The 23,461-nt window shown below is 34.2% G+C and overlaps 2 protein-coding genes across 2 annotated transcripts; both read left to right on the plus strand.

Moving 5' to 3' along the window:
* The first annotated feature begins 3,959 nt into the window (after positions 1–3,959).
* Positions 3,960–9,172, plus strand: LOC132174016 (metal tolerance protein 10-like). The gene is made up of 6 exons (XM_059585729.2): positions 3,960–4,146; positions 4,619–4,731; positions 5,489–5,734; positions 5,988–6,068; positions 7,789–8,019; positions 8,825–9,172. The coding sequence occupies exons 1-6, from the start codon at positions 3,963–3,965 to the stop codon at positions 9,170–9,172; spliced, it is 1,203 nt and encodes a 400-aa protein (XP_059441712.2). The 5' UTR covers positions 3,960–3,962.
* A 4,959-nt stretch (positions 9,173–14,131) lies between these two features.
* Positions 14,132–23,461, plus strand: LOC132173944 (metal tolerance protein 10). Its single transcript, XM_059585634.2, has 6 exons — positions 14,132–14,481; positions 17,031–17,143; positions 17,622–17,867; positions 21,656–21,736; positions 22,070–22,300; positions 22,589–23,461. Exons 1-6 carry the CDS (start codon positions 14,289–14,291, stop codon positions 22,931–22,933), a joined length of 1,209 nt encoding a protein of 402 aa, XP_059441617.2. The 5' UTR covers positions 14,132–14,288; the 3' UTR covers positions 22,934–23,461.

A 23,461-nucleotide genomic window follows, 5' to 3' on the forward strand; every position in this document is an offset into this window, starting at 1 on the left:
ATATATGATAGTTACGACCTATGAAACCATTATTTTTTCTACATTAAAACTTAAGGTGATTGCCGCTGGAATTATACCTCTTTATTTTTAAATAAATCTATACTTTCATGGTGTATTAACATAGACAACATCTCATTTAAATTCTTTTTGAAAATGCACATTTATTTTCATTCATCAATAACTGGCTCATTTCGTACTCAATTGTGAGGTTTACTTACTAATTCTTTAGACTTACGCAGTTATTACAACTTGTAGGAAACCTCTTTTTAAGAAGAGGACAATAGCAAGATTGCCGCTTCGGATTATTAAGATGAGTCGGAGACCTACCTTGTGTAATCATGTTTGATTAGAATAACTGCATTTCGATTAGTAGCTTCATGTTTATGTTCAATGATGATACATGCTTATGTAATGATTTTAGATTTCTCATATTCATGAATTTCATCTTCTTATGCATTTACTCTGCTTATGCTAGAGAGGAGCAGTTCCCCAGTTAGCTACAGTTAGTTGAATTTGAGTAATTGCCAGTAACCCTACTAGACTGGTCAATGTCAGATTTGTGGGCGTTACACGTCGTCCCTTGACGCCATGATGCTCTCCGCCTTAGACTTGCTCCCACCATTAGACACACCCTACTACCATGCTCCTGGGCCTTCTCGCTTCCTACCGACTTCTCCCGTTTCACCATCAGGCTACCACGTGCTGGTGCATGGATCTCATGGTGAGTGTCCCCCATCCGCCAGCACGTGGACTCCCCTCTCATGTGCGTAGCGCCTTTGGCTTTTTGCTCCTCCGTCTCTACAGTTGTTTGATGTTTTGTTGTTGTTGTTGTTTTTTTTTGTATTTCTATCATTTCTTTTGTGTTTTCCTGCTTTTATTGTTTTTTGTGGGTTACCGTCTCATGATTCATTTTTTACTTTAATATAGTCATGGAGACTTTTATAGTCGGCGTTTGTTCCTCATTTCCACATCTTGTTCAATTCTTGGTAGTTCCTCCTTCTCAACAACTACTTCACAGTAGTTGTTGTCATTACTTGTTGGAGCTCTTCATCGAGCCCCCTTTGGCCCGGCTCGTTTGTGATCCTTTTGGGATCATCAATGAATCTATTTCCTACTATTTGTTACTGTTTTGGTATTGTATTTTTTTGTGTGGGTTCTGTTGTTGTGGTGCCCACCCCGTTATGGTTATATGATCTCTTGTAATCTGTTTTCCGTTATTAAATAAAAAAGAAAAAAAAAACTTTTTAAATGAGAGAGAGATTCTTAGCTGCATTTTTTAGAAGTAACTTTCTCAAGTGTCACTTCACTTGTAATAATAGGCTCCCTAATCTCTTGAAACCTTACATATATATGGTTTGCTCTCCTGGTGCTTTAAAGCACTATAACCAGCATATATATAAATTTGGAACAAAATTACTTTTTGCTTCCCTATACAAATATACTCTACAATAGCTTCTCTTATCTTTCCTAATACCATTAAAATATATATATATATATATATATATATATATATATATATATATATTTTACAATTCCAAATGAAAGGCAAAAAGATGTGAGATGAGAGATGAAAAAGAAATATTTTGTATTAAAATAATAGATAGGGAAGCTAAAGTACTTTCTAATGCATTAGGTAACACTGTAACACTCCCAATGTTTAGGGAATGTGACTTTTTACGGGGGGTTTTTTTTTTTTTCCCTAGAAGGAAGGAGGTTATACAGAAGCTGTTATTAGTGCTCTTATCAAATGGATTTAGCTTACATGCTGTTATAAAATTAACAGGACATCTCTGTAAAGACTTGGAGAGTCAAGATTAAACAATATCAATTTTACACTAACAACGTCGTCTGGGACCAAAAAGAAAAACATACAGTGTTTGTTCGGTTTGTTTTCAAATAGGGCTACTTTAACGAGTGAGAAAGCTACAGAGAAATTTGGGGAACTGACGAAACTACAAAGCCAGCTTCTAAAACTAAGTGTGGAGAAGGTTCGAGTTCTCTTGGCAGATTAAGCAAGGCATGAACCCATGCTAAGTTTTCATCTAGGCTAGCTAGTTATCTTAAAGGTGGCGAAGTTAGACTTCCTCGATCGATGCAATGGCAATGATGATTCTACTAGATGGTCTACCGAGTTGAGCAATTTTTTATTTCCAAGATATCGAAGAAGATGAAAAATTTCCCTAGGTGGCTTATCATTTAGAAGGAGATGTATGGTTGTGAATAGCGTTGTACGCTGTTAGGTTCTAGAAATTGGCTTCATTTGATGTGCAAAATTGTATGTGTAATTCATTTCATTACCAAGTATTTCGGTATGAAAATGTAAAGGGTTTTGGGTGTTTGTAGTGCTACGGGGTTGTCCCATTCACAGCCCATCCCGACGAACAAGTGAAGAAGAGCCACAGAAAGCATCCCGTTTACAGCGTGTCACAAAGGAACAAGTAACAGAGAGCCATAAAGAGCATCTCGTTCACAGCCCATCACAATGGGACAAGTGACGGATAGCCACAAAGTGGTCTTGGCTTTTTTTCATGCAAAGCCCGTTTAGATGGGAACGTGCATGACGAGAAGTTCCAGTGAAGCCCCTGCCTCGTCCCATGCAGAGCTCGTCAGAATGGGAATGTGACAAAAGGCCCCAATGAAGCTGCTGTCTCGTCTCGCTGGATTCATGATGTCCCCTAGAAACATGCCTTTCTTGGCTTCATCCCATGTCTTTTCTTCCCATTGCTCTTGAAAAAGCCTTGGACATGCTTACGGACACTACCAAAAAAAAAAGAACGAAAAACTCTTGAGAAAATAAATCAGTTAGGGTATCTTGGCCATAATGTTTTATCCCAATCTCCGATGAAGGACAATTTAGTGGGGTCGGAAATTTTACTCCCATATCTACAACTTTTTGTTTCACAAGCTTTTCCCAATTTAGACGTTTTCTATTTCAAAAACTACTAACAATATTTTGTAGATGTGTAAGTCCGTCGTAACGGGAATTATGTCTGTCGTGACGGAATACACATTGCCTTTCAAATGATCCCCAAGTGATGTCCAGGTGATGTCTAGATGCCGAATCTCTCTGGAACACTTCCCGGAATGTCTAGTCCGCTGGGTTGATACATCTTAAACACTCAACCCAGCGGACCATAAACACTGATACATCTTACTTTTATTCTTTGATGATGTTTACATTACAAATTCCTCATATTTATAGGAGAATCAGTGTAACTTGTAAGTAAAAATAAAATAAAATAAAATAAAAAATATGCAAATCAAATCAATCAAACCTAATAATTATACTCAATCCTAATAGGTAATGATCATATAAGGAATATATACTTAACATGGAATCATATCATATATTCTAATTAACAATAGAAACCTCTTGCTTATTTAAAACAACTCTAAAACAACTCACATACATGCCAGAAAAAATAAAGAAAAATAAACTCTGAATCTAAATGAAGAACCCAATTATGTAAATTACTCAAATACTAAACACCAAATAACTTTCCATTCATTTACATCTTTAGAAGATCACATCCTTTATTAACTGACTCTGTAAATTTCTGCATCATATATCTTCTCTTGACTTTCACTCTTCTCCCTTATTTTATATTATATTATATTATATATATATATATATATATATATATATATATATATATATATTATATTGATTAGGTAGACTTTAATTTCAACTGCCCTAGTATGCTAAAGTATTATTTTCTGTCTTAGTTGAGTTGTTAACAATATGAAGACATTGCCCTACTATGATTCCTTTCATACCAAGTAAAGCCTTAAACTAAATAGACAAAGTCAGCTGCTATGGCATTCACCATGCAATCCTTATTCAATATAAATTAATTTAACTACTTCTGACGGAAGCTGCTGTATTTAATATGTTCTTTTTAAATTGTTAATCTGCTCTATTTAATGAGGGGGAGTTCTTCCTTTCTCTTCTTGTAACAACAATGGAGACCGATCTTCGCACGGATTCTGCAGACTACAGAACTGAGCTTCTATCACCAGCTGCAACCCCACCGGGGCAGCATGTTCCTCAGACGCCAGCATGGCAACTCAACATGGATGGGATTCAGTTGCCAGAGAAGCACACATATTCTGGGTTTGGTTTTGGACATTTTCTGAAGTCACTAAGTACTAATCTCTTCTCTTTTTCACACTCTTTCATATCTTGCATGTGCTGTTTAATTCAATTATGACAAACCTAACCTCTAGGGTTGGCTCAAGATGTGAAAGTCTTGGATTTGGTGGCATTTTCATTAAGAGCATGTTTGGAATTGCGTTTGAGAAATAAAGTTTTTAACGTTTTGGCCATTTTTAGGCTTTTTGGATCCTGAAAAGCGCTTTTAATTTTTTACCAAACGAGTATTTTTTTCTTCAAACGAACTTTTTAAGTGTTAAACGCATTTTTAGGCCATTTAAACACAATTCCAAACAGATCCTAAGTCTAAGGTTCGAATTTTCTTTGGTGCAAACAATTATTTGGGGTCACGCTTACTGCGAAACCGAGTTTTACCTGATCCGTACTCGGGTCCAGGATTTGCCTTAAAAAAATATGTACATACTGAAAACCTTTTAGATATATATCTCTCTCTTTTTTTGTTAGGGAGACGAAAACATATTGCGGCATATTACAAGAGGCAGGAAAAGATTCTGGAAGGATTCACTGAAGTGGATGCATTTACTGAGTTAGGCACGTTGCCTGGAAGTTTGACAAAGGTTTGTTGTTCAGCCTAGCTATTCTGTCAACTTAATTAACATGCATGTTTACTTCTTCATTTTCAATGATTCAAACAGTGGCAAAGCCAGAAATTTATTATTGTAGCCTAATTAAAAATATAATAAATGCAATTTAAAATAATAAAAAAATAAATGTTTTTTAACTATAACTGTTAGGTTTTCACCACTAAAGTTTTAAAATGATATTCTTTAGCAACCCTTTAAGATTTAAAGTTTCGTCTTTCAAAATCCAATGTTGTGATTCATGAACTTAAATTTTTAAATTTAAATTACAATTACATAAGAGACAATTATTGATAAACAACAAATAAACAATAATAGAGTAGAAACAAACACACACACACACATATATATATATATATATAGGTAATCATGGAATAAATTATATACAGCGAAATTGTTTACTTTTTTGCTTTGATGATGACACTACCCTACTTTTTTAAAAAAAAAACATATATCTTTTGAAATTTTCTACAAGCTAATTTTATATGAATCTTATAATATTCTCTAAGTAGCAAATAGTGCTTGATGAGTGATGCAACCAAAATAATATATCATTTTTGACTTTAGAGTGATTTAAAAAAAATATATATATATACTGATTTTCAAAAGACCAAGTGAGCCTCTCTTAAATTTATTTATTTATTTATTTTTTTTAATTTTTTTTTTAAATGATAATTATTTCATTTTATTTCATAACTCATTCATATGCATACAAAATGATGATTGGTTTCAGGATGAAATGGAGCAACTTGCGAGGAGCGAGAGGATGGCAATATATGCATCAAACATAGCAAACATGGTGATTTTTGTTGCAAAAGTGTATGCTTCGGTTGAGAGTAAATCACTGGCAGTGATAGCCTCCACCTTAGACTCCCTTTTGGATCTTTTATCAGGTTTTATCCTTTGGTTTACTTCCTCTGCTATGAGAAAACCCAATCAATATCTCTATCCTATTGGAAAGGACCGAATGCAACCTGTGGTAAGTAACACTTCCAATTTTTTTTTTTTTTTTATATATATATATATATATTAGTGGGGTTTCAGCTTGAGTATTAAATATTCGATTAATGCTACTTTTCTCATCCATTGCACACCCATTGATGTCATGTTTTAAATGGCTTTTTATGTGATAAATGAGCGTGAAAAATAACCTTATTCTAAATGTTCTATGAATAACATAGGAAACAGAGCTTCTCAATTTTCATTTTTTGATTGAATGCACAAATTTGCAGGGCATTGTTGTTTTTGCTTCAGTAATGACGACTCTTGGATTACAAATATTGTTCGAATCAGGTCGACAACTTATTTCAAAGGTACGCATATGCATACGTGTATATATATATATATATAGTTGTGGAAATAAACACGACTAATAAACTTTTTCACCTTCCCGTATCCCCTTTATAACTTTAATTAGAAGTGTTTCTGAAACTTGAAACCATATATATCCTTAACTATTAATATAATTCATAAGTTTTAATGGTGTTTAACAAACCACATAACTAGATCAGCAGTGAATAGTAAACCAAATTTGAAATGTTTTGGGTTTACCCAATTTTGTGTCTACATATATAATTGTTTCTTAGTTTGTCACTTATATATTTAAGTGGAAATTTCATTTAAGCCCCCATGAACTTCCATAATTACTTTTGCAATTATTCTCTCTAAAGTTAACATTTTTTCAATTAATTAGTGTATTAATCGAACTTCCAATTTTTTGTAATGTCACCTTCCCGTTAAGTCGTTTTGTTAAATCCTAGCAGAGATGCGGCAAAATAACCAAAATACCCTCATTTCTTTTTTTGGAAAAAAGAAAAAAGAATTGCAAAAATTTAGGCGTTCCTCGGGATTTCATGAAATTTGCAAAAAAAAAAAAAAAAAAAAAAAGAGGTATTTTGAACATTTTGACAAGATTTAATGAAAAAAACTAAACCGATATATGACATTGCAAAAAATTAGAAGTTCGATACACTAAATTAAGAGTTTTTGAAAAGTCCCTTTTATGTTACTACAAAAATAAGGTGCCTTTTAAAATCACATAATTTTTAATTAATCACAAGTCTAATGATAATTTTTATTTTTGAAACAACAAAAAAAAAATAACACAAAAAAAACTTGAAAACATTACTCGTTAGCCTACGCATGTGATAGAGAGCTCCACTTATTAATTAGGAGTTGGGACAACTAAAGAAGTCAAAAACGTTGTAGCAGCTTCGAGGGGAAGTCCAGCTTAAAGAGACGTGGAGATGTGGAATTCTAGGAATACTACTAGAAATCCTTCAATCTACATTTATCTTCTTGACTTTAAGCTTATCCAATCTATGTCTACTTGTAGTAGCTAGTCTTCACTTTATTGTTGCTTTCATAGTTCAATTTTAGTTGAACTAGTATTTCCTTTACGTGTAGCTCTATTAATTAGTCAAGTAGTAGTATAAACAAGGGACCGCTCTGCTCACGTCACGTCACTGCTCGCTTAGACGGCTCTTAGAACATACATCGTGTCTTATGTCACTGGACACCAAATTTTTAAATAAAATGGTCAAAATTTCTAATCCAACAAGACCAATATAACATTGGTGTTTTTTCCGACCCTAATTGAATTCCACTATCCTTAGAATTGATGGGATAGAATTCCGGAGCTGCACGTCTCTTGAAGCTGGGTTCCCCTGGAAGCTAGTACAACGATGGAGACAGACGTCCTCAGTTGTCCTTAGTGGTGGAGCCCTATTAGCATATGGCTTTATGTATATAATCCAAAAGTCATGAACTAGTGTTTATTTTGGAATTCGTTTTCAGATTTGACTTCTATGATTTGCCAAACACAACTCCTTCTAATTTTACTCAATTAAGATTTTATGTTGTGTAATTTTTATATCATTCTGTTAATTATTTGAAAAAAATATGGTAAACTCAGGCTTAAATTAATAAAATTGAAAGGATTCATTCATCATATTTTCCCTAAAAAAAGAAAGTAAAAGTTAAGTAGTTAACCCATTAATATATATTTCTGAAAGCACCGTTAACATTATGCAGACTCAGCCTGATAGGGACCGAACGAAAGCAAGCTGGATGATAGGGATAATGGTGTCGGTGACAGTTGCAAAATTTGTGCTTATGGTATACTGTCGAAGATTCAAAAATGAAATTGTAAGGGCATATGCTCAAGACCATCTCTTCGACGTCATCACCAACTCTATCGGTTTAGCTGCGGCTGTTTTGGCCATCAAATTCTACTGGTGGCTCGATCCTCTCGGGGCTATTCTTGTAAGTATAAGCATAATTTGTGTTAACGTGTTGGGTTTAGATGTGCCGAAACATGGGTAAATTACTATAAACTCAACCTTGATTCTACCGATTTAGTTAAACGGGTCACATCTCTAAATTTTAACTCATTAATTATGCATTGGGTTCATGTGGGTTTGTAAATTGTGTTAAAAATTGTCAATACTAAATGTTGTGTGTAGGATTCGGGCCTTGTCGAAGTATAAGTATAAAACTATATAGGTCAACTCTAACCTAACCCATTTAATTAGATAGTATTGTGGAGATAAATGGTTGGAAAGTTTTTACTAGGAAGCTAACTATGGCTTTGATACTACTTGTTAAGAAAATAAATGGTTAGAGAATTTTTATCTTAAGTGTATATATATATATATGAATCCCACACTAGCCCAAAAGCTTAAGTGAATGGGAACAAGATTCTCTCTAATTAGAAAGTTACTTATATTTGACGAGCATTTTTGTCTTTTCACTTTTTGATGGAATAAAAATACCCCTCCAATATAACTAACGGGATATTCTACTGTTCAAATGAACATGAGAGGATTCTAATTCAAGCTAATGAGCTTGGGTTCACTTAAGTATACTAACTACTATTTTTCTTTATACTTTCTCAATATAAGACTTAACACTCACAAGTGCATTCACAACAAATAGGTTAAAATCATCAACTCTAACACACTAATTTCATGTTGAGTTCATGAATCGTGTCAAAAATTGCCATCCCTATATGATATTGGCTCTCAAAATGAATTAAACACTAATGCATTACCTTTGAACAACAATGCAGATAGCTTTATATACAATTGGTAATTGGGCAAAGACTGTGATGGAGAATGTTGAATCATTAATTGGAAAGACAGCGCCGCCAGAGTTTTTAGCGAAGCTAACATATCTGAGCTGGAACCACCAGAAGGAGATTGAGCACATTGAAACAGTAAGAGCATACACATTTGGCCTCAACTACTTTGTGGAGGTTCACATTGTGTTGCCCGGGGACATGTCCCTTGGTGTGGCACATAATATTGGGGAGTCCCTCCAGGAGAAGCTTGAGCAGCTTCCTGAAGTTGAGAGAGCATTTGTTCATGTGGATTTTGATACAACTCATAAGCTAGAGCATCGGCCAAAGGTGCTCTAAATTAATCAAGAGAAGCGTTGATTACTACAAGTATTACTAATATAATAATGATTGTAGTTACTGTAGACGTCTCGAACCCTGGCGTTTTCAGCGGTCCTTTAATACTGGGCCGAGCTACTCGTATGCTTATTCCTCGTTTTTTAGTTTAATTTGCACATTGTAATTTTGTATTGAGTCAATGTAGGGGTGCTTGTGGCCCCTTCTTTTGTATTTTACTTTCATTTATTAATTCGGTGAAAAAAAAAAAAAAAAAAAGAGAGCAGTTGTATTTTTCATTTATTTTATGATGCAATTGGAAAGAAATGGAAAAACTAATAACGCTATACACCATGCTTTACTTTGATAAGAGAATAATACTATTTAGTGTTTTAAGGGGTAGCTCAATCGGCAGTGAATCACGTTTCATGATGTAGAGGTCACTAGTTCAAATCTCTCATTTCCCTTCTCTTATGCGGACATGTCAAATATATATATATATATATATATATATATATATATAGTGGACTCTAATACAACTACAATAACGTAGCTGTTAAAATTAACCATTTGAATTTTTGTTTTTTACAAGTGCTAATCTAATTGTTGATTTTTATTAGTACATTATCAAGTTGTATGGCAGTCGTATAATAATTTATTAAATAACATTACTCTTAATAAAATACTATAAATTATTTATTAATAAATAAATAAAACTATTATCCTACTCTTATATCTCATTAGGTTGACACGGCAACTATTGATTTTTTTTTTTAATAAAAATTGCTCTAAAAACTGATGGATACTGTTACACCAGATTGTTTCTTAATGAAATTGTTTATTCCATCAGCTATTCCAACAATAAATTGTTTCTTAATGAAAAGATTGCTGACTTTGGGTGATGTAAATGTGATAAGATTAAGGCCTATATAATAATACTCTTGCCTTTTCCCTAGGGTGAAAGTTTTTTCATTTGTTTTTTTATAAATAATTTCGAAAACTTATTCAACCCTTCTGTTAGATTTATCTTATAATATAGTATGTGTCACGACTCTTACTTTACATGTGCTACGAAACATCGTCATAATTTCCCAAGAAATCAACTTTATGTGATCCCAATGGATGGCCGGATGGAGCATCTCTTTAATATTCTTTTCTACTGCCCAAGTTCCCAACAAAAGGAAAGAAGACAATAAAGATCGTAGGAACCGGATATATATGGCGCGTGTAAAAGTTAACCTATTGTCTTTTGAGAAATGTTAAAGGCTCAACTTTTTTTCCCAACAAAAGTTCAACTTTTACCTTTTATTTTTTTTTCTAAAAAAACCAAAATGAAAAATGGAAAAAATGTCTGAAGCAACCCTATCTATTTTTGGTCTTTCTTTTATTTTGTATTTTTTTAAAAATGAAAAATAGTATTTTTCTTCATAATAATGACATTTTCTTAAAAAAAATGACATTATTATGAAAAAAATACCATTTTTCATTTTTAAAAAAATACCAAATAAAAGAAAGACAAAAAATAGATAGGGTTGCTTCAAACATTTTTTTCATTTTTTATTTTATTTTATTTTTTAAAAATAAATAAGGCAAAAGTTAGACTTTTGTTTGGCAAAAAAGTTGAGTCCCTATCATTCTTCCTGTCTTTTTTGATGTCATATCAATTTTGATGGATAAGGAGAACCAAGCATTTATTAGGCATTTAATATTTAAGATTTTTAGTCTTTGAATTCCGGATAGCTTCGTCTCAACATGTGAAAATGTGGACATTTTATATATATATATATATATATATATTTTTTTATATGTCCACGTAAGGGAAAAAATGGAATTCGAATTAGTTAATGACCCTTATTTTATGAGGCATAATTTATAGTTAATTGAGCTATCTCTGACGACGTGGACATTTGATATTAGATTCATTGAGAGTTCAATGACTTGACCTTCTCCTCAAATAAACCACAGATTTTTTTTAAGCAAACACATTTGCTTCCCTTATATATATATATATATATATATATAAATAAAATTACAAAGATTTAGATGAGGATATTTTTGTAAATTTTGTTAAATCTTAACGAACGCCAAATTTTTGTAACTTTTTTTGTTTTTTTTTTTAACCGATGGGTGATAAAATTATCAAAATATATCTTTTTTTTTTTGATAATTTTGTTACCAATCCGTTAAATCTTTATGAAAAAACTTAACGAATAAATGACATTGTAAAACATTAAAAGTTTGATATATTAAATTAAGAGTTTTTAAAACTTTGAGGGTAATCGTAAAAGTAAGAAAGTTCAAAAAAAAAGATTAAATAATTATTTTAAAAAATAAATATAAAAAGTTGTTGGCCTAACCATTATGTTGTGTATGGATCACAAAAGGAGCGGTTGCACGTGAAAAAGGGAGAGGGAAGACTTTTATTATTTTTTATTTTTTTCTTAAGCGACAAAAATCAACATTTTGATGAAGTTACTTGGGGAAAGTTTTTTTTTTTTTTTTTTTTTTTAAAAAAAAATTATTTATTTTATTTTGTTTTTATTTTTATGTTTTTTAGTAATTTAACTCACCAAAATAGCTACAGTAAATGATCTAATGAACACAAGTTTAACACTAAGAGCCTGTTTGAGATTGAGTTTGAGAAATAGAGTTTTTAAGTCAAAAAAAGCTTTTGAACAAAAGCTTCATTTTTAAGCTTTTATCAAAAGTATTTTTTTTTTTTTTGCTATTTTTAGGCTTTTTGAACCATTAAAAGCGCTTTTAATTTTTTATCAAACGAATATATATATATTTTTTTCAAACGAACTTTTTGAGTTTTAAAAGTACTTTTAAACTATTTAAACACAATCTCAAATAGGCCCTAAAAAAATTCCTCCGTGTGTTTCCTTTTGTGTCAACCATCAAAGCATCACCCCCCCCCCCCAAAGAAAAAGAGAAAGAAAAAAAAAAAAAATCAAAGCATCACCGAATAATGGCAAAAGAAATTCTAAGCAAGCATAGGATGTGTATTTTTCCTTTTTGGGCGACCAAGTATATAGATTCCGATTAAGGTTTGACACAGACATGATAAGTATAGACATTTATAGCCGACAGAGATTGTGTACCGACTCTAATATATATTTTTCTTTTTAGAAATGAATATCTTATTCCAATAATCGCCCATAGGAACAATATAATCAAAGAGAAGAGGTAATTTCCTCTCTCTTTACAATACCATACTGTGTCCATGACATAAGCAATGGCCTCCTTAGCCAGCCCGTCGGTGTGCTGCGTAATTACCATCCCGGGGTATATAGTTGCAGCTTGCATTACCGAAATCCTTCATCATCGTTTGGATGCCTTCCACTAGGTGACCGACTCTAATATTAATAGGAACAATTGCTTATAAACATTTAAAATATACATTAAATTTTTAAGGTCATTAAAAGCAATTTACTAACTTAAACTAACGTTTTAAATATTTATAGACACTTGAAATTATTTTACATAGGTTGAATGATATTTCCTTCAGACTGATTTGAAGAAAATTTTTGTCTATATTAATATACATATATTTTTGGAAAAAATATAAAAAAGCCCTTCAAACTACCAATCATTTGCAATATAATCCCCTAATGTTCAAAAGCTACTAAAGTTGCCTCCCAAATTATCAAAATGTATCAAAAAGACCACTTATTTTTTTATATTCCTATAATACCCCTATTATTTTAACAAATAAAATAATAAAATAATTGTAAAAAAAAACCCAAACAATTGTTTTTTTTTTTTAAAAAAAAAAAAAAACCAATGGACAAATAAATACAAAAAAAAATATTTTTTAAAATAAATAAATAATTAGTCACTATTTTTGAAAAAAAATACCCCTATTTATTTATTTTGGAATAATAAATAAATATTTTTTTCAAAAATTGTACCCGAGAATGACAAATAGTCGTTCTTTCGTTTTAAATAATTTATTTTAAGAGAAGTGTTATTTTCTCATCTCTCATCTATTTTATTTATTTGTTTTATCTATTTCTACTCATATTTTTTAAATCTACAGATAAATTTAAAAAAAAAATGAAGGAATAGTAAATTTCTTATTTTAAATGAAAACATGACAACAAGAAAAAAATAAAATAAAATAATAATAATAATAATAATAAAGCTTGAAGGTAGGCAAACCAGTCGAGACATAAGTTGGTTTGGTCAGTTGTCCAACGCTCCAAACCACAAACTAAAACTTAAATTATTAATTTCAAACAAATATAAAGATTTAAAAACCTTTTTAAAATTTTTAAAGTCGGGAGCTTCTTGTTTTTTAAAGCTGTGGGTGGCGCAGCGCTGGGCAACACCCCCCCCCCCCAATTTGAGTGAATGTAATTCTGAGGGGAAGAGTTGAAAGGGACAACAGAAAGTGAGGTTTGGCGAGGTACACTTTCTGTCGAAGATAAGGTATGGTCCACAATTCACGCTTACAACCAAATGCACTTTTTACTACTCAAGTGGTGGGGGGTTGGTATTTGGTTGTCTTAAAAATAGCATAACAAATCCTGGTGGACCCGGGATCCGCCCATTAGGCCCGGACTCTGGACCCACAACCCATAATAGTAAACTCGGAAAGAAATATTGAGTTTGTAGCAATGTGTATTAAGATCCTCTCATGTTCATTTGAATTGAACATGAGAGGATCCGAAAAACGTCATGTTCATTTGAACCGAACATGAGGTGAATTAGGATTCGGAAAACGTTATGTTAATTATATTTAAGGAATATTTTTATTTTTTTACTATTCAAATATAACTAACTGAATATTTTTTGTTCAAATGAGTTGGAGATGACGAGAGAATAACACAAACGTACGAATAATTTATAATAAGTTTTAAATAGGGCCACAAAATATAAAAAATTAAAAAAAAATAATCAAAATTCAGGCGCCACGTCTCAAAAAATAATGTTTAAATGATAATGATGTTTCCATATTTCCAAGGCTCGAAACTCACGTTTTTGCACGCTTTACGGGAAGTTGCCATAACTTACAATTTTGTGAGAGATTTTTTCAAAAGGCGTAAGAGATAAGAAAAGCTGAATCGAGGGACAGGAGAGAGAGAGAGAGAGTCTGTGTGTTATTTTGGGAGAAAGAGAGAGAGAAGAGCGCATCATGGAAGAGAGTGGGATTGATGGCGTTGATGGAATACATGAGGGGAGAAGGTCGCCCCTTCTGCAACCGAGCGGTGAGCCGGTGTCAGGATGCGAGTCATCGTCGTGGAGACTCAATCTGCAGGAATTCCCGTCGATGCCGGAGAGAGCTGGCGATAAGGATTCCAATCTTCGCCGCCTTCTTCGTACCACAAGTTAGCCTTCTTCTCATTTTTCTTATCACATCCATATGTATATATATTTCGTATTATGTTTAAAAATCAATTATCTGCTTCAATAATCATCTGTATATGTACATGCACGCATATATATTATTTCAGTTTAAAGAGAATAAAAAATGATTTGAGTTGATAACTGAGTTGGCTCAGCCCCGCCGAGTTACTGATCCATATGACTCGGAATATGTCATGGACCGTTTACCTGCCAGTGGCCTATTGGGCCAATGGGAGGGGAGTTAGGTGCTCATTTTATGGGCTGTGATGGGATGGGGATGTCATAATGCTTATATAAACATATCTGCAAAAGCAGGTTTTCGCGCAGCCGGATTTGTTGGCGGGCTAGCTGCAAGACAAGAAAACGACCACCGGAGTAACGCTGGTGGGGGCCATGGTTAAGTCAGTAGAGCATTTAAGAGAAAGTAGAATAGAGAGAGTTGAGGGAGAAAATAGACTTTTATCTTATTTGGGGATGTCATAAGGCTTATATAAACATATCTGCAAAAGCAGGTTTTCGCGCAGCCGGATTTGTCGACGGGCTAGCTGCAAGACAAGAAAACGACCACCGGAGTAACGCCGGTGGGAGCTGGTGGGGGCCATGGTTAAGTCAGTAGAGCATTTAAGTGAAAGTAGAATAGAGAGAGTTGAGGGAGAAAATAGACTTTTACCTTATTTGGGGATTGTCAACCTCCTTTATCTTAGACTCCTTTCACCTGGTGGACTTGAGATTGTGGAAGTTCTAGGCTTTTCAGCCTTTTTAATAAGTAACCTTTTAGTGTCAATTGGTCCCTAGGCTTATTTATGGTATCAGCAATACAAAAAGAAAAGAGTTGGTGCTTCTCTTTTCTTTTCTATTGACCCATCTTTTGATGAAAATTCAAATTTGTTATATTTTTATTGAGAGAAAAATGCAAAATCAGTTATTGTGGTATCAAAATGAACTCGGAAGTCTTTTAAGGTATGTCAAAAAAATAATTTACTCCTAACAATCAAATTCTATTTATTGACTTAATAGATTCCGATACTGTGACTAGCATATGAAGTTTCTTGTACTGCTCTATTCAAGTTTGGTTGTTGTTTTAGGGTGGTGTTGACTAGGCCTATGCATAGTGGGGAGATTGAGAGGGCTATTTTGTTTCCATTTGTTTAAAAACTTATAAGAATCATCATGCTTCTTCTGTTGATGGCTTGAACGGGTTGAAGTTTGGTGCATCTTTAAGATTCCACAAGCATACAGTGCCCTTCTGATTTCCAGTACCATTAATAATAATAACTAAATGAAGTGTGCATTACATTGGGGACCTTTTATTTTATTACACTTAATATATTAGAATTAAGGTTCTTTGGGAACCCCTTCTTCTAAGGCATAAATTGAAGCTGGGTAGCCGTGCTTCTTTGACATGAGGCCCTTATCAATGTTGCAAATGATGTTTGTTTTGTTGTGAGGCAGCACTTATCCTTTCAACTACTTTAATCATATTCTGTAGTTGCAAGCAAATTGGAGCGGTTGCATACTGCTGTATCAACGTTAAAGGATGGCTGCATTTTACTATTCAAGTTTAAGAAATAGGCTAGAGAAAAGGATGGCAATGGTGGGGAGGGAGGGAGGACTAGGCTTTGATTATAGGCAAAGCATTTGGAGACATAGCTTTCAGAGACAAAAAAGTAGCAAAGCAGTTTTAGGACTTCAAATGTGACTGATATATGACAGTAGTTTGTAACAAAGCAATCTAATGATTCTTCTGATTATGCCATCAAATACTGCTTAGCGTGAACTATATAGTGTGGTGTAATTATATGGAGTCTATCCAGTTCTGTTCTTCATAGCTGTTATGAGATCAGGAAAATTGTCCGTGAATGGTGTGGCATCCCATATCTGGTGAAAATACATGCATAGATAGCTAGTGTAGTTCGATGCACGTTGTGTCCTTCAATATAGCTGAAATGGACCATGATTGCCATCAAATCCAATGCTTTCACTAAGGAATTTCCAGAAATATGATCCTGCAATCATTGGTGCTTACAAACTGATTGTTTAATGGAGGCCAGAAGTTGGATCATCTCAACTTTGTTAGGTGTTCTGCAGCAGCCACTCATGAATAAACTATTGATCTTTTGCCCTTGCATTTTGAAGCGAAATTTTTCTTGTTAAATATCTATTGTGCTCTTCCATTTACCAACAAGGGCATTATACGTTTGTTGCAATTCAAATTTAGATAATATCCCTTCACACTCTTTTGGGATGATACAAACAGAAACTATGGAATATGGATGATTTGAAAACTTGAAAGATCCTCTTGGGAATTTTGCAGAGGCATTTGACATATTGCTCTTTTTCTTTTTCTTAGTTGTTATACTTGGAGTTTTAAGATCAGAATCATTCAATGTTTTCTTATTCATAATGTACTTGATGTTCTGTTCTTTGGGAAAATGAAAAATCAGCATTTGATGAATTTGTATGCTTCCATTCACCTCCTTGTCCCAATAGGAGTTGATGACATAGTTGAAACATTTATTCTTGACTGTAGGGAAACGCAGCAAGATTGCTGATTATTACAAGAAGCAGGAAAGGCTCATTGAAGGGTACAATGAGATGGAGACCATGATTGAAACAGGTTGTCTGCCTGGAAGTCTAACAGAGGTTGGTTGTTGTGCTTTCTTTTTTTTCTTTTCATTTCCTTTAAATCTGAACCTTCCTTTCATATAAGGTTGGCAATGTTTGATGGGATTTAAGTATCCTTAATGCTGGTAGCTGTTTAGAGGACATAATTTCATACAGCACGTAGGCCAGGCAACCCCCCCCACCCTTTTTCTTTTCTTTTCAACTTTTCGTTTGATGCTTTTAAATGCATGTTTATCATGGTGGTGCTAATTGACACTTTTGGAATAAGAGAGGCTGGTAACTTGTTAGTTTGATTACAGAAATAATAGAATGGCAAGCATTTCTATTCATATTTTGCTTCTCTGACCTATTGTGACCATATGAAGCTTGGTCATGAAAAGTTCAAGCTTGCCTCATATACAACCTATTGCCCCCTAAAAACCATGCAATATTTTTCAACTAAAATTTTCTCATTTCCTATAAAACAGAAACTGATATGTTTTTACATTATTCTCAGGATGAGGTGAAGCAGCTTGCAAAGAGTGAGAAGATGGCGGTGTATGTATCAAACATAGCTAACTTGGTGCTCTTTCTGGCAAAGGTTTATGCTTCTTTTGAGAGCAGATCACTTGCAGTTATTGCCTCAACCATGGATTCTCTCTTAGATCTCTTGTCAGGGTTTATATTGTGGTTCACTGCCCATGCCATGAGAAAGCCAAACCAGTATAACTATCCAATTGGAAAGAAACGGATGCAGCCAGTGGTAAGTTTTCCAATCCAATAATATATTAGTGCTTCCGGAAATAACTTCAGATAAATTTATATTTTTAGGTTCTCCATTCCTGGAATCAGTTGGATAAGTTTTAGTCTCACAAAGTCGCACAATTATCTTCTTTTTGGTCATTACTTTAAATTCAGCCGACTTAAAACAAAAAATACTACTCTTTTAGCTCCCTCCGTCTTTTCTTTTTGAAATTATTTTTAGGGTATAAGGGCTGGTAAAATGGATAACCGGGTAGACACGATTAGGACCCGTTAAGATCTGTGGCCCAATTACCCGAGACACGAACACGACCCGTTTAGTTAAACGGGTTAGTGGCTCTGATACGATTATAACACGAAAAATATTCGAGTAACCCGACACGACCCGCTTAACCCGTTTGGCATAACCGGGTCACATCGGGTAGACACGATCCGACATGACCCGACACGACTTGTGCGCTAAACAGGTAACACGACCCGACCAGTTTAAATAAACCCTTAATCAAAATTGGAAAAAATAATTTAATAAAGGGATCTCTTGGGCCAAAGGACTTGTCAAATTTATTTTAACCGTCCAAGAAGAATAAAAAGTTTTAAAAGAGAATGTTTTAATATATAAATCTACATAGAAAAAGTAACGGAAAAACAAGGAACAGGCCAATGAAATGAAGCCGTGAAGTGAAGCCGTGAGTGAGTCAGTAAGTGTTAGGGTTAACTTAGTTAGAACTTGGACAAAGGGTTTTTTTTTTAAGAAAAAAAATTAAATGGGTCTGGCGGGTCACCCGAGACCTGGATGATCCGCCAAACCCATTTAATTTTTTTTTTTTAAAAAAAAAAACCTATGTCTAAGTTTTAACTACCGCCAGACCTGGTTGACCTACCAGACTCATTTATTAAACGTGTTTGGTGGGTCGACTCGTGGACCCGCCAGACATGAATTTAATCGTGTATTAATTGAGTAGGCCCGATTAAGACCCGAACCTGATAAGCCAAAACCCAATACCTGTTAACTTCGTGTCGGGTTCGCAGGTCGTGTCGAAATTGCCAGCCCTAGGTATATATCTTATAAATCCCTGAGTCAACGTGCCAAAACAGAAAACTCCAAAATTATTTTTTTATTTTTATTTTTTCTTCTTCGAATTTTTACTCCCTGGATCAATCGAATAGGCAAATTAACCCATAACGTTACATTTTTCCTCAAATGTTTAATGCCCATCAATCCCAATTAAACCCACCTTTTTGCCACGTCAGTATATTAATTTTTTATTAATTTAATTTGAAACTTAAATAAAAAAAATTGAAGTTCTGGCCGCCCCCGAAGGGTTTAGGGGTAAAAATGTGGGCGGATAATAATATGCGGATGTGGATGTGGATAGCAAAAACTAATATCCGCAAATGCGAATGCGGATAGCGGTTTTAGGGTATATTTTATATATATACAAATATATTATATTTAATATTTTTTTATTTATGTTTGTCGGATTTGTAATTTTTGTTTCTTATATTTGCTAGATTTGTAATGTTGGATTTCACTTTTAGAAAACTCTTTTAATTTGTTCTAATTAATTGCCTTATATGTTCTTCCTTTATTATTATTAATTTTTAAATGTTTTTTCTTGTTATCAACTATAGTTTTACTAGAAGCTAAATATTAAATAATGTATGTGATGAAAATTTATTGGAAAAATGATTAGAAAGTGATATGAATAATAGTGTCCAACTATAAATAATGTCATTTTTTTTTTTTTTTTTTTAATGTTGAAATAATTAGTGGTTTAAAACGCTCATTACCTCAAATGCGGATAGCGGATAATATTCACATTACCTGCGCAGATGCGGATAGTAATTACATAATGCAGATGCGGATATCAAAAACTATTCTCTGCATTTTGCGGATGCAGATATTGCTATTAACCACATCCGCATTTTCATCCCTACCTGGTGGTGGCCGCAAGTAAGACTGGCGATTTTGACACGACCCAATAACCTGACATGAGATTAGCGAGTTTGAGTTTTCATTAAACAGGTTTGGGTGGTCGTGTCACGGGTGACCCGCCAGACCCGTTTATTATTATTATTTTTTTTAACCTAAAGGAAAAACTGAAAAAGTGAAAAACGCATAAGACGGTCCAGACCTGTGTTGCAAACTTGCAGTCTCCTCCACTCTACTCTCCAGATCGGCAGATCTAGACGGACCAGACCTCTCGGCTTCTCACCGGCCACCGCTCACGCTACACCTAGTCCTAGTCCTCAGTCCTCACGAACCAAACCTCTCGACCTGTCACCGCTCCATTTTTTCTTCGTTTCTCACTTTCTCCACTGCCGCTCTCTCTCTCTCTCGCTGCCGACGTAACAAATCAAGCATCAAAGGAAGCCATGTCAAAGGAAGCCATGGCAACGGTGGCTGAGAAGGCACCCATTACTGTAGAAAGGAAGGTCCGAGCTGATTTGGAGCCTAAGCTCCCCAAGCCCTATAATCTACTCTTCTTTTTCCTTTTTCCTTTTTCTTCTTAATCCATCTCTTTTCATATTGATTTTGAAGTGTATTTCACCTTCTTCAGACTTACAACTATTATTATAAAACTATTATTATTTTATTAAAAAAAAAAATTATTTTTTAGTTAGACAGGTAAACGGGTGTTGGGTCGTGTTGACCCGGCACGACCCATTATTTTAAACGGGTCTCACAGGTTGTGTCGGGTGACCCGTGAGAATTCCCGTGTCGTGTCATGTCGAGGGGTCCGACCCATTTATTAAACGGGTCATGTTTGGGTATTACTTAAACGGGTTGCGGGTAACCGTGGGTCGTAAACGGGTCGTCCTGCGGACCCGTTTTGCCAGCCCTAGCCGCAAGCCACCACATAGGGGTTAGGGGTGGCTGGAAAGCCACCATTTCAATTTTTAAAAAAAAATTAAATTAATAAAAAATTAATATGCTAATATAGCAAAATGGTGCTTTTAGTTGGGGCTCATAGGTATTAAACATTTAGAGGAAAATGTAACAGTATGGGTTAATTTGCCTTTTCGATTGACTCAGGGAGTAAAAATTCAAAGAAAAAAAATAGAAAAAAAAAAAGAAAAGGTTCTGGGAGTTTTCTGTTTTAGCGCGTTGACTCAAGGATTTATTAGATATTTACCCTTATTTTTAAGTATAGATTCCAATAGGTATAAGTTGTTAATGCTGCTGGTGAGAATTCATGCGTAACTGTATAGTTTTGCATTTGTGCCTCATTTGGTTGCTAATGAATTGGTGAAGAAAATTATGCATCTTAAACTAATTAAACATGCAAACCCCAAATAGTTTCAAGAATATATCTTTTTCTTTTTCCATTTCATCAATCCTTCTTCTGGTCAATGCTATTATTGCTTCAACTGTGTCTTATGGGGCAAATGTTAGAAGGAGAGCATAAGAGGCATGTAACGGTGTTATGCTACAGTGTATTTTATTGCCAGAAGTTTGGAATTAATGTTATACAAGTCTACAGATTTCTTCAAGTCCATGCATTAGACTTCCATTTTATTACCGAAATATTAGGCATAGAATCTATTGGGTTCATAAATAATTAGCATTGGTTTTGACAAGAGTTATTTTAATGAGAAAATGCGAGGGACCCATAGCTTTTTGTTTCTGTGTACCAAGCTATTAATAAAAGCATTGGTTTCAGGAATTTGTATGGATTGTAGGTTCAAGAGTGACTATGACTCATGGGGATGTAGACCCAAGGCATGCTAATAATCACATCAGATAGGTATAAGCATTGTGTTATACTAACTTATTTTGCTTTGCAGGGAATCATTGTTTTTGCGTCAGTAATGGCAACTCTTGGATTGCAGATCCTGATTGAGTCTATTCGAGAACTCCTTTCAAAGGTATGCAACTTTGTTCTTATGTGCTACAACCTAAGTTAAGTACGTGAATGACAGTGAGCACATGTGGACTTGGACACATTTAACCAAAGTGGGGTTTGTGAAGGGTTTTGAAAATTAGCACCCTTCTTAATTTCTCATCAAAGGTCCAACATGTCCCCTGTTACTGTTACTTCACAAAAAGGATACCATAGGTTTTGAAAGACCAACCAAATGTATGAGTTCCTAGTTAGATTACAGTCTGAGTCAGTGCATGCAACATTTTGGAATGATGTTTTAAAAAATTTAATTTTCTGATTGGTTTAACATAATTTCCATTTCATGCATTGATTACAGTCCAAGCCTGAAACGAATCCTGATAAGGAGAAATGGATGATTGGTATAATGGTCTCCGTAACATTGGTGAAGTTTGTGCTCATGGTCTATTGTCGCAGATTTAAAAATGAAATTGTTAGAGCGTATGCACAAGATCATCTTTTCGATGTTGTTACAAATTCAGTTGGTTTGGCGGCAGCTGTCCTGGCCATCCGATATTACTGGTGGATTGATCCTACTGGAGCTATTATAGTGAGTTCATAACCTACCTTATTTTCTGTCATTCTTTTAGTTTTTTACTGCACTGTAGCTAATTGGGTCTAGCTACTCTGTAAGTTTTTATTTTCGTGTCTTTTCCTTAAATTCTCACAATCGCCAGCATATTCTATTCTTATATGTCTCTCATTATTTAAGTGAAATGCCAGTCTGCTCATTAGCATGGTGCTGTATAATTGGCATGAGGCTGGAATTTTTTTTTGGCTCCTTGGAGTTGCACATCAGTTTATCTTTATATGATGATTTCTTGAACCTGTGATGCAGATAGCGTTATATACAATGAATACATGGACGAAGACAGTCATCGAGAATGTATGGTCATTAATCGGAAGAACAGCACCACCTGAGTTTTTGGCAAAGCTAACATATCTAATATGGAACCACCATGAAGACATCAAGCACATTGACACAGTTAGAGCATATACTTTTGGAAATCATTATTTTGTGGAGGTTGACATAGTTTTGCCACAAGACATGCTTCTGAACAAAGCACATAATATTGGTGAGACACTGCAAGAGAAGCTTGAGCAACTCCCTGAAGTTGAGCGAGCTTTTGTGCATATAGATTTTGAGTATTCTCATAGGCCTGAGCACAAGATCACAAGTTGATGGTAGTAGTGATGATCATGATGGCCGCAATGATCTGATCCCAGCCTTTCCAAAGCATCAAGGGCCTTCAAACAAGTTACTGATTTAGTCAACTATTGTAGTTAGTATATGAAACTATTGTTCTCCATCTTGTGGCTGCTGAGTGAAACTGTTCTGGCACATGACCTGAAATGAGTTCTCAAAACTACCTATCTTCAAGGTATCTTGATTCTTCTACAAATTCAATTGGTCTTGCAACAGCCATTAAGGCTACCAGATGCTGTTGCTGGTAAATGCTGCTGGGGCAATCTTCCTAATTAGTTCAAGATATCAGCTCTTATGTTTATCATAATTAATTAATTCAAGATTCTATTTCATAGCACCAACTTAAAGAAAGCATATTGAAGATAGCTTTATAGTCAACAAATATTTGGGTAAATGCAGTGATGGAGAATATCTAACGTATTGTAATTTTGTCCAACTTCCACCGCCATTGGGATGACCAAAGGCTTGTGTCTATATGCATGCGTGTGTTTTGTCTTTCTTGAA

Source organism: Corylus avellana, chromosome 3 (genome assembly GCF_965113065.1).
Source record: "Corylus avellana chromosome 3, dhCorAvel1.hap1.2, whole genome shotgun sequence".
In the NCBI taxonomy this organism is placed as follows: Eukaryota; Viridiplantae; Streptophyta; class Magnoliopsida; order Fagales; family Betulaceae; genus Corylus; species Corylus avellana.

Bases quoted from the DNA above. Each gene is read 5' to 3' on its own strand.
- LOC132173944 (XM_059585634.2), top strand. From the start codon at position 14,289: ATGGAAGAGAGTGGGATTGATGGCGTTGATGGAATACATGAGGGGAGA. The intron at 17,144-17,621 runs GTTGGTTGTTGT...CATTATTCTCAG, and splicing joins TGCCTGGAAGTCTAACAGAG to GATGAGGTGAAGCAGCTTGC. The intron at 17,868-21,655 runs GTAAGTTTTCCA...TTTGCTTTGCAG, and splicing joins AGAAACGGATGCAGCCAGTG to GGAATCATTGTTTTTGCGTC.
- LOC132174016 (XM_059585729.2), top strand. From the start codon at position 3,963: ATGGAGACCGATCTTCGCACGGATTCTGCAGACTACAGAACTGAGCTT. The intron at 4,147-4,618 runs GTACTAATCTCT...TTTTTTTGTTAG, and splicing joins ACATTTTCTGAAGTCACTAA to GGAGACGAAAACATATTGCG. The intron at 4,732-5,488 runs GTTTGTTGTTCA...GATTGGTTTCAG, and splicing joins TGCCTGGAAGTTTGACAAAG to GATGAAATGGAGCAACTTGC.